This window comes from Lineus longissimus, chromosome 1 (genome assembly GCF_910592395.1).
Source record: "Lineus longissimus chromosome 1, tnLinLong1.2, whole genome shotgun sequence".
NCBI classification, from domain to species: domain Eukaryota; kingdom Metazoa; phylum Nemertea; class Pilidiophora; order Heteronemertea; family Lineidae; genus Lineus; species Lineus longissimus.
In genome coordinates, this window is record NC_088308.1 from 17957042 (window position 1) to 17975471 (window position 18430).

Genomic DNA, 18430 nt, shown 5'->3' on the forward strand with positions numbered 1-18430 from the left:
TTCGTAACACCAGAGCAACAAAGACATACTTAAGTGATACCACAATCTCAGCAACAGGAATACATAAGACAAATTCAACCACGTGCAGAAATTATAGCACCATTTTATGCGTTTTAGGAAAATCCATCTGAAAGTGCATTAGCAACAGGGAATGCATTAAAAAATGTCACGCTACATCTCCCATGCATTCAACAGGGATGTACAAGAAAAAGTCAAGAGCTATTTCCATTCATTCCAAATTGGGCACCACCAGAGGCCGGGTTAACACCGCTTTAACTATATAACATATGTTTTTGTGCTATATAGTCTGCTTTTTCAAAGAACTCTCTCTTTTGAATGTTCTTTAGCCTGGAGGTCCGGTGGTGCATTCCCGAAGTACAAAAAAGAGTGAGACTAAATTGAGCGAAAATTGATTTATTATGGTGTAATAGTCAATACGTCACATCATAACATGACCAACCTGCAGATAGCAAAATGTATAGATTTCTGCACTTTGCAATAGCCGATACAGTTTATTTGAAGAAAATTGACGAAAATACACCAAAATGTAGAAACCACAACACCGCACACGAATATTTTACACGCATTTATACCTTATACTTTATAAATGTATAGATGAGAATGAATGCACAATGCAGCATTACACTATGCTTGCGTGCAAATGTACATGTAGCCGAACACAATTCTAAGACGCATAAACGGTATCAGGTCAGCAGTTAGATATTTTTGGTTTTGACCTTTATGTTTGGTAAATGCCTCTACTGCCGTTACCGGCTCGAAAGTTCTCATCGGCTCATTCAAGGCCATTTTGTACAAATTTTCTTCCACACTAATTCTAAGATGAAGCTGTGAGTGCCCTCGCAGTAACTATGAGATCTAAGGTCCAAAGCAAATATCCATTAGCATGACTGGCTTGCCCAGTCGTCACCCAATGCAGCTAGGCTGGCTTCCCCTTCGTATAGAATTCTAGGGAAATTAGATCCCAATCTCTACTAGCGAACAACATTGAAATCCGTGTGGCTGGGTTGTTAGTTTAGACTGTAGGTAGCGAAATTAGCCACAAAAAAGGACTCTTTTCTGCTCAATTCTTTTGTTCTGATGATAAGAAATGACTGAGGTTCAAAAGATTTCATCGAAATATTACTCTTATAGGGTGCTAGCCCGATATCTCACAGTCCCGATACATGGTTAGCCCGAGATCTCGCAGTCCTGCTCGTACAAACCAAACATGACAATCCAATCCGCCGACTGCGCAATTGCCAAGAGTTATTGACGTAGCGATGGCCTCACATCGCAAACAACAACGAACAGAAGCTGTAAACTACATTAGTCAAATGGGTGAAAAACGTACTATTCTCCTGATCTTTTCCAACTGTGTCTTCAACATTGTTGTCAAATTCAACTCCGCAAACGCACCAGTGCAGTTTTTTGTGTGCGTCTAACACCATTAGATGATTATCTGAGTATAAAAGCTATACCTATAGTCGATAATTTAGATGAGAGTCATACAAATATGAGGCTGTAAAAATAGGAATGAAAGATTACAAAGTCATAAAAATACCTTTAATGATATGATCCATTTGTATAATAATGGTCCTGACGAATGATAAGGCAACCAGTTTAAACATTAATTACCAACACCAATGAAAAAAGTGAGATTCAACCTCTGCATAACACGATCTTAATAAACTGAATTTAAACATCGACTATTATATCTTTTCTTTGACCGGTTGACATTCTCAAATGTATCAGCTATGAGGAGAAAATTTCCTGGTATTCATAAATATATTAATGCTTTTTTCGATAATTTGAAGCAAATGTTTTGTGTCTAGCAATTTGCGTAAACATATTTACCATAATAATATTATGCGAAGAAACCATCGTTAGGTTGAAATGCAGTGAAGTACTTCTGTCGCCCCACAAGAGTGAACCAATTAAATCAATCTAAGCAGTAAAACCGAACCTTCAGTAGATATCAAGAGGTGTCCCATTTAATGAACGGACAATCAAGATGAAGAATATAGTACCGATTAATAACAGCAGTTATTCGTGGAAGAAACAGCAATAATTTTGAGCTAAACTTTTTTAATAATGCCAAGTGATGCTTCGTGTTTCGCAAGTAATGCAAGTGTACGTGAGCCGTTGTGATTAAGGTGATAGCCGATACACTTAATGAATTAAAACATTCTCACGCAGAAATACCTACTCTCTTGTCAATTTTAAAAAGGCCACAGTTCATTTTTAAGGCATTAACTCAGCACCCATGCCGAATTCCGGCGGCGCTGGTCGTCGGTCGCTTCTCTTCTTGTGAGTGACTTTCTATGTGGACTCTGCATAAAACCCTGTGCAAGTATGTGTATAATACAAAAAGTGTTTTATGTTGGAGTTAAGTCTGATATTACATGTAGCTACCGTAGAGGTTATCATCCGAATTTACACTCTTGTCCGTATAACCGCGATTTACATTACTCCGAAACCTTTCAGTAGGAATCCGATGAGCAGCACAACCAGCGTCTCATCCATTGTACCTGCCTTGAATCTTACACATGTGGGGTTTGAACGAGGGACCTCTTGGCCACTATGGCCGAGAATCGGATCAACTCGTCATCAACTCGTCAACAGCGACATTAAACACAGCCTCTGTTTCCCATTGGTTCAGTCGTAATCGGCAGTACTCCTCTTAAGTCAATGAAATCGGCTATTTATATTTGCTTCTGACCTTGTTAAAGTGAAAAGAGAGCTGTTCATGCTTTCTACATCTAATAGTAAAAGCAAAGCAAAAGCCGATCGTATTACAAGATACCCGGTTACACCGAACCCTGCCCAGCTGATGCCTGCAAGCGAAGGGGAGAACGGACCTGCGTCATTTCCGATAGCACACCGCTGAATAATACCGTATCTTTGTTACATGTTGACCTGTAGGAAAATATGCTCAAATCCAGTCCCATAATGGAGTATAAACATGAGCACTTCGGACCAATACTTTTAGATATCGCATTACACAATTCATAGACTCAGTATGCAGCATGTCTTTCAACGAGCGCGTATACATCTGTTTTCCGCCTTGCATGCCATAGGATCAGCAAGAATATTGTTAACTTGAGAAAAAAATTATCAACATTAAATTAAGGAGTCGGAAACCCTCGTATTTAACATTATTTCTTAAAACCTTTCATATGGATTTCGATTACCGTTACTGCAAGAAGCCGAAATCGTGGGTTTGTTTGTGCAAGAAAAGCCTCTTCAAGGCGCTGAAGTTAACTTGAATGATACAGTCTAATGGTTTCCAGAAACAAGCTTTCCCAACTTAGATCTACGCCTGTGATGAACAGGATGAATGATTAGTAAATGATCAACGCATCGGGAACAGTTCGATGGAAAAGTTTGAAGGATGTCGTTTGTTAAACCTCTTTACCTCATTACGATATGAAGACCATAGTACACACCAAAACATCATTAAAATTTGAAATAATAAAATTTTTAACAAATGAATAATCAACGAACTTTACAGTATATATGGCGAGTTATAGCCTCAAACAAGAGGTTTGTAAAAATAACTTTTATCAACAAGTAAACAAATGACAACGATTATATAACATTTAAAGACGAGAATTAACTGGAATTTGAAAAAATCACTTTTGTCCCGTAACGCGAACTCACATTAAGCCTGTGTTACCATACATGTAACTACAATATAAGAAATCTGGTTCTAGGTCACCTGGATAAAATATCCCTCATGAGTCCGAATCTGTGGTGCCCATATACAAAGTCGTTTAGGAGATTTCGTTCGATACACCTAGAAAATCCACAAAATGGTGTTTTCCACTATTTAGGTTCAGAATCCTTTACAAACTCAGTATAAAATCTCACCAACCCACGAACACCACTACTATTCCACCCCAACTCGAATTCTTCTCGTGCCAGGAGTACCTGTCGCATCTGACGAACTGCAAACATTCCTCAAGTTTTCTCTTGAGGAGAAAATACGTCAAAAGCGATTCTTTAAAATGAATATGTTTGAGGTGCTGGTCGAACACCAACCTTCCAATAAACTTCATGATATGATACAATTCTTACAACACTTTATTCATGTTTCACCAACATATCAAAACAAGACGGACCACACTTATTTTTAAAGCAGCACTGGTCACACTGTCTATATATTTTTTTATATAGTGATACGCGAAATACAAAATTAAACCAACCTCGATATAAAAATGCAAAGTCGTCACAGCCCCTCGCCACTGGGTGTAAAAATATCTACATATTTGTATGCAATCCTCGTTGAACCTGTTTAAAAGTATCGCGTATATTGAGAATTCCGGAATTTGGTAATCGATCGAGTCATACATCATAGCTGTATCGAACGTGTTAGCAAACAAATGCGACTGTTCGCACACTACCAAGAAGTTGTCTTCTCTGTCATTTGCTCGATAGAGCATCGCGGACCAGGACACCCACACTTTATAAGATTTACTTTGTTTATTATCTCGTGTATATCAAGGTATCTCCTTCACGGGTGATGAGAATCGAAGGATAAATGACAGGTCATTTACCTCCGAGACAACATCTCTTGTCATGGCCATTGCTTCTCCTGGATTATTTTTCATAAGATCGAACATGGTCACCTGCAGTTAGCATAGCATTTTATAAAAAAAATGTCATCTACCAATAGCACTTGATAAGGGTCATCCGTCATAAGAATATGATCATATTCTCAAACTGTACCCACGCAAGCAGAACATGATTTTTTAAATAAATAAGCTTTTGGCTAAATGCATTTACATGTAGCAACAATTTTATCAGATATGGTTAATTTCCAACACTCGATATGCCGGATACAATCCGCATTTATTTCAGTCGAATACCACACTCTAACTTTCAGCATTTGTTTATAATGTTGGTCACCTGTCATAAGCATTTGATCGGGAAATGTACATGTATTGTTATAATCAACATGCCCGTTAACAAACATTTGATGCGATGTTCTCATCCGTCGTGTTTTCTCGACCGCAAGTGAAACAACTCGCAATCACTTGTACATGACTGTATCTATTATGCTATCCATCTTTCCATATTATTGTCTGCCTGATTCTCAATATCACACCATGAAAAAAGTGTATATTGTATGACATGAGATATAGCAGTCAGCCCCTACCCAACGCGGTACACCCTCCGTTAATCCACATGGTACATTCCATCCTCGTTGCGCCTGTTCGCAATCCTTGTAGCAATTTCTAACCAAGTGTCCGAAGCTCAGGTGTCTTGAAACTACGTTTGTAGACGCCGACGATCTGTTCACATTTGGGACAGGTGTGAACAACGTCCTTCATTGAGTCGAAGAACAGTAAATATAAGGCACAAGGAACAAATCTGAAACGAAATGAAGACATACATGTATGTGTAAGAGTACTTCTATCAGGCGACGCTTAGAACGTTGACACCTATATCACGTTTTTTAAGTGTTTCCGTTTCGCAGTGGTTTCCCTCACAGCTTGGGAACGCTGATAAAAAGATGTACACGTTTTTCTGAGTTGTCTCTTACTGAAACCCATGTCCTCTCTGACTGACCTATGGATGGAAACAATAAGATATGGGGGACAACTACAGCTGTTACACCAGGATAACTGACATTTAACATTCTGACTAGCCAACACAGTTTTCGATGAGAAGTTGCAACACGTATGCACATGAACAGACGCGAGAAATACTCCCTTGAGGCCTTTTAATCAATACAACCAAATCTATCTGATATTTCTGAAGGATTTTTATCAATGAATATTTTAGTGAACTACTGTGAGTAATTTTGATGGAACCTTTCATCAATTACTTCGGTGAACGACTGTTAGTGCGGCGGCCAATTAATCATGAGCACGTCTCCATGGCTTGAATCATTTTAAATTCAGCATCCTGTTCCGACTGGTGAATGGCTGAACGACTAACCAAAGCGGAAAACCTTTGCCTAACGAGTCCGTTCGTTAAAAGGAATAACTGCTCGATTACATTAGAAGCAAAGTGCTTTGAACATGTTCAATGGAAACCAACGGAAACGGATCGAAATGAACGAAACCGCGCGCACACGCCATTTCACAATGAATCAAAATCCAATACATTCATCTGCGTTTCCTTTTCCTGTGTACCTGAGGGGTTTTTTTTGGGCCAACTGGTATTTTTATGATGACTATGATCGTGACAGGCTTACCAAGAGAGATGAATATTGCATTGGTCATGTTCATTAGCTCATGTTGGATCATATCTATAAATTATATTGCACATTGATGGTTTTGGTGTCACATTCCTTTGACGGTGCAACCTGATAACATTTATCGTATTTTCATCGCCTATAGAACAGCTTTGTGGTTGGGGGATCAGCTTGCTGATGGCAGACGGGCTATCAGTCTGACAGCACAGCCCGCGGCGACAGGCATGCCTGCATCAAAGAACCTTGTCTCTCTGAAGATGCCGAGGTGTTGTTGTTACGTGATGCAAAACAAATAATTGATACAATAGACACGCACACTTGCAAGCTTTCTTTTTTGTTTACAGAACACTTTCACGTCTCTGTTGCCTGCCACTTTGCACCTTTTATCATAGGAATATAAAGAAAGGCTTTTGTTATAAAATAACAACAAAAAACTTAGGGAAGTGATGGCCATAACTAAAAAGCTTTTGTATCTTTCACACGCTCTTTTTCTGTTTGAACAGCGTAAAGTGACAAGAAGGTGTCTCAGTAAAGAGTAAGACTTTTAAGGTATTCCGACAACCATGAAATGCCCCTATCTTTCTACGATGTGTTCGGGAATTCATTTCTTGGTGATATTCTGATAAGATTTTTGTAAACGATCTTTATCAGTTTCATACATGTATTCTTGTATAGAATCGTACAGGTGTTGGTAGCTTCGTCTTGCTTAAGACTAAGTCACGTTCTAATAAGCAACTTCGGTGTTGATAAGTTGCCTGCCAAACGAAAAATATCATCTGTTTACTCACACAGAGGAAACATTTCAAGTGTCCACAAGGAGAACACTCCATTTCGTCAGCACCGGACACATGTTATCAATAACCTGATAAAGAACCTGCAACTTCAATGAATTGCTTTCCACTCAACTTTTCGCCAAGTGGACTCCACCTTCATCATCAACGCCACACCGGTAGCAGCTCGCAGCTATGGGCAATGAAAAAGTGTTCTTTTGAGATCAATCTATATCCATGTTCGGTGAACAAGAATTTTTTAGTTTTCTGTAGGAGGGCATATTGACGTCCCTGTAATTTTGGCGACTTATTTGATTTGAGCTGGTGTGACCGAAGAGATTGCCAGAGTTTTCTAGCTTTCGATTAAGGCATAGCAGCTATGAAAGAACTGGATTCCATATTCATCATATTGGCAATTAACGTGGCCGTTATTTTAGATGGTATGCGATATTGAGTAGCTTTATTACATTATTGTTTTGTCAGGTTTGTTGGATTTTGGGCAGATAGTCTAAAAGCAGCCTAATGTGCTGTGAATCCAGGGTACGCCAAAATGGTTAAACGCCATCAATCAAATACATGTATATATGAAACTTATTAATTATATTCTCACGAAACAGTAGTTGCTGCTGTGACCTTGGCCGTCTAGAGAAGGACAATCTCGAGTTGAACCATTCCATCATAAAAAGTAAGTTCCCAGCGATCTTCCTGTATCCATCTGCTGAACGATTGGGAACCAATCTATAGTTTAGTCAAGTACTTACGCGATCAAGGTCAGCAAGATGACGAGTGTCCAAAGCATGCATCCATTCTCATAACTAATTTTCGTCCATACTTTGTATTTGCAATGTGGACACACGGCCGCACAGGCTACGTCTTGGAGCTGTTGGGGAGGTCTATTGGCTAGGTAGTCATCTGGTACAGGTTTATCACTCATGACATCACCCTGGTTTGCTAGCCTCTTGGACTCAAAGTGGCGGTGGCCAGTGTGCCGCGTGGAGCCAGGGCGATCCCGATTATGGTTGCTGTGAAAGGAGTCCCCGTGGCCATGGTGGTGATCTCCTGAACCTGAGCCATGGCTGTGACTGTGCCCCTTCATCGACTGGCAGTGATGTGGATGGTGATGTATGGACTCCCCATGGGGACGTTTGTAGCTGCCCCGGGTTTCACCATGGCGGTCACGCTGAGAGGGCGTGTGGTGAAGATGATGGGGGTCACTGTCATGTTCATCACGACCTGCGAAGCAAACAAAAATTAAATTCTAAAATACCTTGGTACCGTAAAGTCAACTTTTAAATGGAAAATACATAAGCCTCGTTCTGAGAGTGGAGTGTTTTGGACACGCAACCAAGATGCTCTACCAAAGTTCCCTCGGGTTGCACTAAAATGTGGAAACCATGCACACAGCTCACTTCAGAAGTTTGAGGCTCTCAAAACACTGCTTCAAACACAAATCAGCCAAGGAAGCATCAACCACCCTAAGTTTTTTAATGAGCACTACACATATTTGCTGAGAATAACGCTCCAAATAGCCCATTTGCGCGGATTTTAGCATCACTTGAGCGAGCCGATCCGGACTTCCTATACGCGCTGCCGTAACATAATGTAAACAACGGCGCTACCGGCGCTCCGGGCAGGCGATGGATGGAATTTGCCAAATTCGCACATATTCAAGTTATTTCGTGGCCTATCTTTTTAAGTTTGAGGTATTTTAGAATAGAAATTGAACCCTCGGCTTCGGACCTTGGTTGAGTTACCAAGACACTCTCGGGTGGAGCTAAAATTTCGTCCAAACCCTCGCCTATCGGCTCGGGTTTGGACTGTATTTTAGCTCCACCCGAGAGTGTCTTGGTAACTCAACCAAGGTCCTCCGCCTCGGGTTCAATTCCTTAAACCATATCAGATTTAGTCGGGCTAACACATAAAATTATGAGGCTTATTACCGCAGTGTCATATCAAGTATAGTGGTAGCTTTACTGATCAACCTGTTGCTTATCATCACCTGACCGACAAACGTATCTGACTTCCTTTTGTTTGTACAGATGGTTTGAAGTTTGGCCTTGATGACAACTATCTGGCGCTGCCGGATGCCAACAAAACTAACACATTACGTTTGATCACACGTTTACCGAGCTGGAAGCGTAATCAGAAAGGATCACGCGATCTGTGTACCACGATTGATCACAGCTTCAGCGACATGGTCAAAGTACCACGCAATTCTATATGAAGTGGGTATACGCTTAACAATGATAGCGCGGTTCCTTTTTTAGGTAACAAAATAGATTGTCCGTTCAGTCACAGCGTCAGGTAATCTGCATGTGTCATGTGTATAGTGTTATTTTGTAGAAAACTGTCATTTTCGCACAAGACCTCGGCAGCCACCTCGGGTTTTGGGCTACATTGTAGCTTCACCCTCGCAGTGTTCGGTGTGACAACCAATACCTCCAGGTCGGCATCAATTCCTTAAACTACATATTTTTGTTTTTCCCACCTGAGGGACTTTATCTGAGCACCAGTGAAAGGAAGATTTATATAATCTCTCTGATGCTGAAACCTTATCAATCGATATTTGGTGACACGCAAAAGCAGTAGATGAAACTCTGATCACGTTGCCGTGATAAACCTTTTATCTGTTAGGCTCATCTTTCATTCGGAGCACGAACACGGCGACGACCAGAGACAATCGGATGTAATTCCTTACCAAGTTTCGTACTTCCGGTTGATGATGACTTCCGGGAAACTGGCACAACCTCGACACGGATCTCATCTAACCCCGTTCCTAAAAATTAAAATAAATGAGAGTCCATCGACATTCTTCTTGATTTTACAAGTATTTAAAAATGGCGTCACAAAAGCCATCGATTTTTGATCAAATACAGTTGAAATCATAAGTGTAATGAATTGAATTATTGAATTCAATGAAAGATAATTTCACGTATGGTATCCCCAAGAGCCAGACGTGTATACAAGCCATGTTTTGCCCATCAACAGCGCTGTTTACATACTAGAAGGCAATAATCCTATTATGAACAATGCATGTATATATGATAGTAAGTTGAGAGCATTTAAAAGAGATCAAAGACGGCGTTTCGCCCCATCAATATACAACACTCTGTGGTTATCCCTCTGAGAACCATGCTTCTCGTGTGCACAAGGATAATCTCTCGTTACAATTATGCAGATGTCAGCAATCTGCCTCGAGGAGAAAAATTTACAGGTGATGGCATCGCGCTTGAAGAAGTATTGATAGAGCTCACTGTGATTTAGAGGGAGAACTTGGGTGTGGTATTTAGGTGACCAGGAGGAAAATGTGCCTTTTCCCCTCCATGCGCCTCCTCGATGTAGCAAGAGTCTAAATGCTGATCACTAATAACGATTTCCGCAAGTGTTGTGAGGTGGTTTTGGACATGTATAGGTAATTCTACAGTTACATTCAGTTTTGGTGAGATCTTCATTACAGTCTGAAATCAGTGTGTACTTGAGTTCGTAAAGTTCTGGTTCAGGGGTTCTTAAGATGAAAATGATATTATTGTGCCTGTGTACAAACTGCAGCGATATGCACAACCATCGAGAGAACAGAGCATGGAGAAGAGAAAATTCTCACTCAAAACCATGTCACTCGCAGTTCTTCCGTTATTCTAAACAGGTCTCCGGTTCTTACAGCGCTATCGGGTATATTGGATTAAGATGACGAATGCTGAAGGAGCCTATCGATTTCAATTAAGTGCTTCGAAAATGAGAAGAAGGAAAACAAACTGAACGAGACGTAGTGAAAAAACATTCAAAATATGACAGGTGCAAAACCGATTAAATGGATTCAGTTGGAACATAGAAAAAGGTTCTGAAAACGAAACCGCGTTACGGTGTTTAAGACAAAACCACTCGGGCGACGGAACGTTTCAGACTCATTTTTAATGCTGAAAAGACCACGTTTTCGACGTTTCTTATCTAATCATCCAATACACAACATTCATATTTTCAAATGTCCAGACACGTTGCACTTTATAGCGTCAACCTGCAAGTAGATTCCTTCAAAATCTTCATAAACCAATTCAAGCTGTTTGCCCCAGGGAACAGTGATGTTCCAAAGATACAAAATGTATTGAATTCCTATACAGCATACATCGGGAAACCATATCTCCTCTGAGGAAGAATGCAATCGTTTCTCAGTGGCTGTCATAGACTGCAGGGTGTGACTTTTTATTGAAACCATCCTACTAAATTTCATTCTTATTTGACCTATTCTTCTAGTAAGAGGACACAACCCAAGTCCAAGTCGATTCGGTGATGGATATCCACAGCGCAAATGGGAACAACAGTCAATAGGCAGATGTTAAACTACCTACCGCCTGTTTCCTTGATTTTCACCCCATTTTGGTCCTTGGCCTCAACTGTAAGAAAAAACATTTATCAGACTAAAACATTTCAAAATATCACTTTACAAAAATACAAGATTGACTTTGCATGGCATTATAGATATTCAACTGGCGCCGATGAGTCGCGTAAGTGATTAAGAATATAGTGGGTTTTTGATTGATGACAGTTCTATGCATCTGATGGGATTTTTTCAAAATATTTCACCTCAAATGTGTTCATCGTAATGAATAACGCCAACCTGAAAGTAAAGGAATTATGACGGTGTACAGAGTTAAACCAGGTCAAAGACATTTCGTACCAATCATCAGAAATGATTGTACCTTTACCTTCCTTTGAAGCACAAAGAGTCAAGTCCTTTTACTGAGAGGTGGAACATTAACGGGTGACCTTGGCCAACTGATCACTGCAATCACAAACCTTATAAAACAATATGACTATCTCACCAGTACCTTTTATCAAGCTATATATAATTATAGCTTATCTCAAAGTGAAAGGTCCATGATGACTGTAGCCAAATGCAAATTACTTTCTTACACGGTTTCCACTTGCCATCTCAGCATGCTCCTCTGTGTACAGTGTAAGGTTGTTCTACTTCCCCAAGAGTAATTACTTAATCTAAGATGATGGTAAGGACGACCCTTTCATGTGTTTGCTGAGCTGTTCTAGGGGAGATTAATGACGGCCAGTCATTACCAGGGAAGATTCGCCCAACTCCTTCCTCCACATCTTATATCGCCTCAGCTGCTTTAATCAAGCGACATATTGGAGAGCTGGTATTGGGGCGTGCCCGAGCTCCGTCTTAAAGGACCGAATCCACGAGGGTAATGCAACGAAAAACTACAACAGTGGCCACAAGGTACTTATTATGTGAAGATGTGTGAATGTCGAGAGGAACGTTATTGGGATGATTTTCTCTAATTCTCCCAGAGCAACCGATTGTGAAAATTAGCGAAACAAGAGCAGTGGTAAGTTTGATTCCCGTTCTGAAGCTTCCACTTATCAGCAGCGGGCTACACTCTGGTAGAATTTCGTAATATCTGGTAATAAGCTAGGTGCTTGTAAGGATACATGGGACGATAGCAGCAGGGTAGGTAGATGAACACTGCCTTTAATCTACTGCTGGTATGACTATGAAGTAAAAAACGGTACTGATACAGAAAAATGCTGTTCGCTGCCATATGAGACAGGTAAAAATGCTCTACCTGAGATGAAGCCACTCGTAATTAGCGACACTATGAGCGAGAATTAACAGATCAAAGGGAGGTATTCCTTCAAACGTCCACTCTGAGGCTGACAGAAATCTTACATAGGCGGCAGCTTCCCTGGGAATTGAATAGGCGTAATAAAAAGTCTTATGGCTTTGGGTGATTCTAGATATAGCACATCAGACGACATATGTCATTAACTAATTATCCGGTCACATCCTTCATATGATAAAAGTAAGAACGGGGTTCAGGACAGCCTTTTCAACGCGTCACTTATAAGTGCCAAAGGGGTAAATGTCGTCCTGGCTGATATGACGCAGAATGTCACCGAGGTGAATTCCTCCACATACATCTGCATCGCCAATGGCAGCGTTGCTCAATCGACTTTAGAGACTAACGCCAGCGTTAGCTCAAAGCGTTATCGCCTTCAGTAAATCTCATTCACAATAAAAGCGCTCGCACCTTTTACCAATGTTTCCACTATAATGATGTTTGAACAACCGGGCTCCAGATAACATTTTCCTTTTTGGAGACTGGTGACTACTTTGAACATCTCGTGATTTCGAGATGGCTACTGGCATTTTGTTTATGAATACGTGCACTGTGTCACCAGGGTAATCTCTGCATGCTGTTTGTAATTCACCATATCATCATAATTGATAAAAAATACGCTTAAGTGGGAATCTGCGAGGCAAATTGGAGGTGATGTTCATGCATCCCGGAAAGTGCTTTATCAGCTGCGGATGCTGTCATCAAAATTAGTGTGAATTATTCACGAATCTGCATGTTACTGTATATCTAGCTCATTCCGCTCTGGTAATTGCAAGACACTGTATCTACAAAGAAATAATGGACCACGACGAGAATTGCTGTTTGTAAGATTTACCGCCGTAGATGAGAATCGCTTGTATGTATGTAGCCTCGTGTACATGTACATTTCTACTAGTAATCCCTGGAAGTCATCGCTTATCGCCCGAGTGTAAGGAAGGTCGATGGCGCGCCTGAGCCAGTAGGAGATTTATCACTCGACTGCAGGCTGAGCTACAGGTGTCAACAAAGCCGTTCGTCCTGAGGACAGAAAAGTCCTGACAGAAAGCAAATGTTCCATTAAGCAATTGCACTAGAAATATTCATAATTGATGAATGGTGATTAATGCATGGCGCTAAGCAGTCGATGCAGCGCATTCCGGCGTTTAATATTACATGTAGGTTAGTGCAATTAATGACAGAATATAATATTTTTGCCTTCATTAGTATCACCCCAAAGCTGGCTGTCACTAAAAGGGCCTTGGGCTGTCAAGTTGAAACAGCACATGCAGCCCCCTTCCCGTTCATTCATTTACAACGGTAGTTCATGAACTGTGGCAATAATTATCAATCTAAGAATATTGCAATTTGATGACTGAGGTGATTGTGGATGGCATTGATATCAATGAAGCGCGTAAGACTGAGTAAATGTATCTCATCAACGCTAACGTTTAAAAAGAATCTTTATTTCTTGATCCAATCTAGGAAATTCTTCACCAGATTTTCAGAATGTGACATTACAGAATTGATTTCAATACACCATTTTAGCGCCGCATAGCTCCTCTACAAACTATACCAAGGTCGACAGATCCAGGGCATCAAGTTCACGCCATTATCATAAACTGGTCATTAGTATTTCACGTCAGTACCTCAGCGACTCACAAATAAAGCCATTAGTTTTCATTAGTAGTGCTTAACGTTGGTGAACATGTGCTTCAACGACGATATCCATGGTAATATTGATAGCTAACGCACTCGAGCTAATTTCCCTATTATGCGGGTTAGCAGATTCCCTGTTATCCCCAGTGAATGATCAAAACGGTCCTGCTGCATTCGCAATCATCTGTGGACTTCCTGGTTGTTATTGCATATTGATTGTCACTATCGGTTTGTCTTCCGATCGATATTGGTGGTTAAAAACATCGTGGCATCCGATGTAATGGTCCGTTACCCTTTTTTAGTGCATCATCGTAATGGCATCCATCTGTGTACCATCAGTTAGACATGCATACAGTAGTGCATGCAATCATTCAGTTATCATAACACAATCCTAAATTTACAGATGATGGTGTTTTGTGATGTCGATACAGCCAATCAGAAAGGCCCTGTAACTCCATAAACGTTGACAAATTATTGCAAAAAAATCACGTGACTTCTAGTCATTATACGATACCCTTATCACATTGAACGACCTTAACCGGAAATAGAATCGGCTGTCTCGCGTGTCAGATCGTCAATAGCAGTTCATGAGAGCAAATATCGAGTGGCCGGTGCAAAGGATATCTGAATGTACAAGCCATGTTGCCGATAACCACCAGTATCTGTTAAACAGAGCAGCCTGTATTGATATTTTTTAGCGTACTCATGTTGTTGGCTGTAATATAATCTGGGTTTTTTTAATGGATTTAACCATGATCGTACAGGTTAACCTAAAGTATACCGCCTTAACGTGTATGTCCGTCATCGTTATATAACTGCATAATCATATCATCAAATTAGAGGTTGCTGGCTTTTTGTCTGCAGCACAGCCTCACCCCTAATGAAATAGCGCCCAGATATGAAAGCTTTATTTTTGGCAGAGTTCAAAACTCCCCTTGCCTCTCCCGATTGGTTTGCTTTAACAATTGCTGTTCTGGTTGAAGACGGCCATATATACGTATTTTTCTACAAAACACTAAGACACGTGTATCATTCGTTTGACAGACAAAAAATAGGTCTTCAGCGCATTCATCACGTGCCAGTGCCTTATCCATTTCGTATTTTCCATCTTTATATTTGCTAGCTGTACTGGCAATTGATTGATGTATCGATGATAATAAAACTTTTAACGACGCGATTGCATTCCCTTGACAGGTCAGTCTACATAGGGCCGGGTTTTTGTGATGCGTATTCATGGAGTTGTCTGTGACAAGCCAATGCAATATTCACTTGTATATTGATTGGTATCTTACTTGCCAGCTGTTGGTCGGAAATATAAACATCTATATTTGTATATCTTTACCAAACATTAATCATTATTTTATCTATATCAGAATAAATTTCAACAACATGAGTACATGTACTGGTGTAGTCAGGAGGGGAAAAAAACAAGACGAAAACTTGAATTTGCTTGACAGACCTGTCTAGTACACAGGAGTTCTTATGAAGACGCGGATTCGTGGAGTTTGCTGTGGCCCGCAAATGTTATGTGTTATCCGATTTGTATTGACGATGTTTTGCTCTCTGTACGCTTAGTAGTTGGAGATGGATATGTCGATATCTCCCAACAGTATATTTCATCAGCTATTGACCAGAAGCGATTAGTGATTCATTCGGTATGGCTAGTAATCTGCCCGCGGAAAAATCGATATCAATCAATACACAGTTAAACTGTGGTCGTGGAAAGGCGAGGTCAGATGTTCACCGATATTCAACACTGCATCTCAAAACCATCAAGCGAGGGAGGGCAGCTACTGGCAACATGGCTTCCAATTAAACGCTGACCTTAATTGGTTAGGTTGGTAGGTTGGAAGTGGAAGATGGAGTCTCCATTTTAGGTTTGGATCAGAAGAAACATGAAATGTTAGTTTTTTTACATATCAATAACTCAAAAGTGGCCAATATGGATACCAGCTCACTGCAAGACCAGAGGCAACGAAAGAGCCGACTGTCTCGCAAAGAAAGAGAGTAGGAACGCCTATATTGTAAGGTTATCTTCACAATCACAGTCAACATGTGTGGCAGACTTCAAGACCAAATGGACGAACAATCACTCCTGATATGATAAGAACAACTACCATGATCTCACCAGAAGAGGGCAGGCCATCATACCCTCCCTCCGAACCGGGCTGTTTATCTAAGATTGAGAACGCAGAAGACGTTTCCTAGTGAGTGTCTTATCGCCTGACTATTGACGCACAGCGATGGTGACGGCAGCCGCGATACAGAGCTATCTCAATAAAAGGGTGTTTTCTCTGTCCGTACTGCTCTCCTCTGCCCCAAGGTATGCAAATCCATTCTCTCTCTGTTGTCGGGATCGAAGTCACGGACAATACGGCATAGCCTTATTTGAATAACCATCATATCATAATCCAATAATAACAACGAACTGAAGTGCTAGGTTAATACGTACAATACCTCGCACCCAGCAGATAAACCCGCAACAACAATAAAATCATTATCCAAAATTGACAGTTTCAGCAATGAATATTTTTAGAGCATTGACATTGTCGGATAATTTCAGGTGTCGGATAATTTCAGGTATCGAAAAAGTGTCTTTCATGATTTTTCATAGATTTTCTTTGACAAATCTATACTTCAACGTTTCCTCTGGCAAATTTGGAAATTCGACATCAACCATAACGATGATATACATGAAGCACACTGTTTAACGATTACTGATAAAGTTAATTATAGAATAGTGTTTTTAATTCACTGAGTTGCAAACACTGTGTCAGTGGGCTCCCATTAAAGAAACAGTCATAGGATGATGGAAAGTAAATTCCGGTGTCCAGATCAAGATGATAGCCCAACGCTCTCGTTTCCTTGGCTGATTTATGACGGTAAATATGGCAGGAGAATCGATATGGAGGCTTGGACATGATATCAGTGCAGATGGGTCGGACTAGGCGAGGAGCATTCTAATCTCAGATGGTTACACCATGAGAAAATCCGAGTAATAGTCAGGGCACCTGATAGATTTTACCACGCCCAATTCAACCTGTCCTTGAGCAAGGCACCCAACCCTTTGGTGAAGTGAATAATGATATATCGATACCGCGACACGATTATTCTCCCAATATACGTAGGTGCATGATATAAGGAAACAAAAGTGGAATTTAAAAAAATAACTACCTGGCGACATTTGGCCTGAATCCTTCGTCTCCGTTTCACTCATCTCCGTTATGAAGAATCTGTTGATATATTGCGCCTAGAAAAAAAGATAGGAATGCAATATTAATGCCTGATGATATTTGCATCTCAAAAAAACAATGCCCAGTAATCATTTACCTGCGGTAACCATTGTTTCAGGCCGCTCACATCTTGGTATACTCGCGCGGAATAAACCTCAATAAATGCAATTTGCTAGCTGGATCAATGCCTCGCTACGGACACGCTGGCTGTTAGTGAGAATATATGGTGTGTGGTGTTTATGACACGTAACAGATTCTGAAGTATCTGGTGGGGAAATAACCAAATGTGTATTGGGCGGTTTGGTGCCTTGGCGAAAAAGCATCCGGTCCGCTAGTTGAAGGCCGGGGGGGGGGCTGGCGGAACCGGACCAGAATAATTGGTATGCCTGGGAGTTAGCATTTTAATTTAAAGAATGAATGTCAAGAGAATGACGGGCCGGCATCCGAGTCTTTTAGTGTGTCTGTAGTGTGTGAGTGTTTCCCCTGCCACGACATACAGAACATTAATCATTATTTCTAACCTTTTCATCACGTGGTAATCTACCCTGACCACTTTTCGCAATCGCAATTAAGATTGATGACGACGACGATGCCACAAGATAGTGGCAAAACTTATACTCTCAATAGAAAACTAGACATTTCATTCGTATGATATATCATAAAGTAATTCGAAGTCGGATATAGATAGCCTGCTAGAAACACATTCACTAACTGTATAGAGACGTGATTAATCGCCTCACTATCCTTCTCAGTACCTTATCATTATGATGGATGGGACCGGGAAATCACAAGAGAGTAGAATTTAACTTAGGACGGTAGGAAATAATCTTTTTGTAGATATTGATAAAAAAATCAATGAGTTGTAATGAAATGTACAAAACTGGGGGGGGGGGGTGTTAAAAATGTTTATTTTTCATTTTTCATTGTATAATAAATCCCGAAAAAGATTTAAAGGAAACG

General features: G+C 40.5%; 1 protein-coding gene across 1 annotated transcript; it reads right to left on the minus strand.

The window, feature by feature from the left end:
- Positions 1 to 398: 398 nt before the first annotated feature.
- LOC135489523 (zinc transporter 7-like) lies at positions 399 to 17621 on the minus strand. Its single transcript, XM_064774913.1, has 6 exons — positions 17568 to 17621; positions 17412 to 17487; positions 11316 to 11360; positions 9671 to 9748; positions 7734 to 8205; positions 399 to 5373 (listed from the first exon to the last, which is right to left on the minus strand). The coding sequence occupies exons 2-6, from the start codon at positions 17452 to 17454 to the stop codon at positions 5238 to 5240; spliced, it is 774 nt and encodes a 257-aa protein (XP_064630983.1). The 5' UTR covers positions 17455 to 17487; positions 17568 to 17621; the 3' UTR covers positions 399 to 5237.
- Between the last annotated feature and the right edge of the window lie 809 nt (positions 17622 to 18430).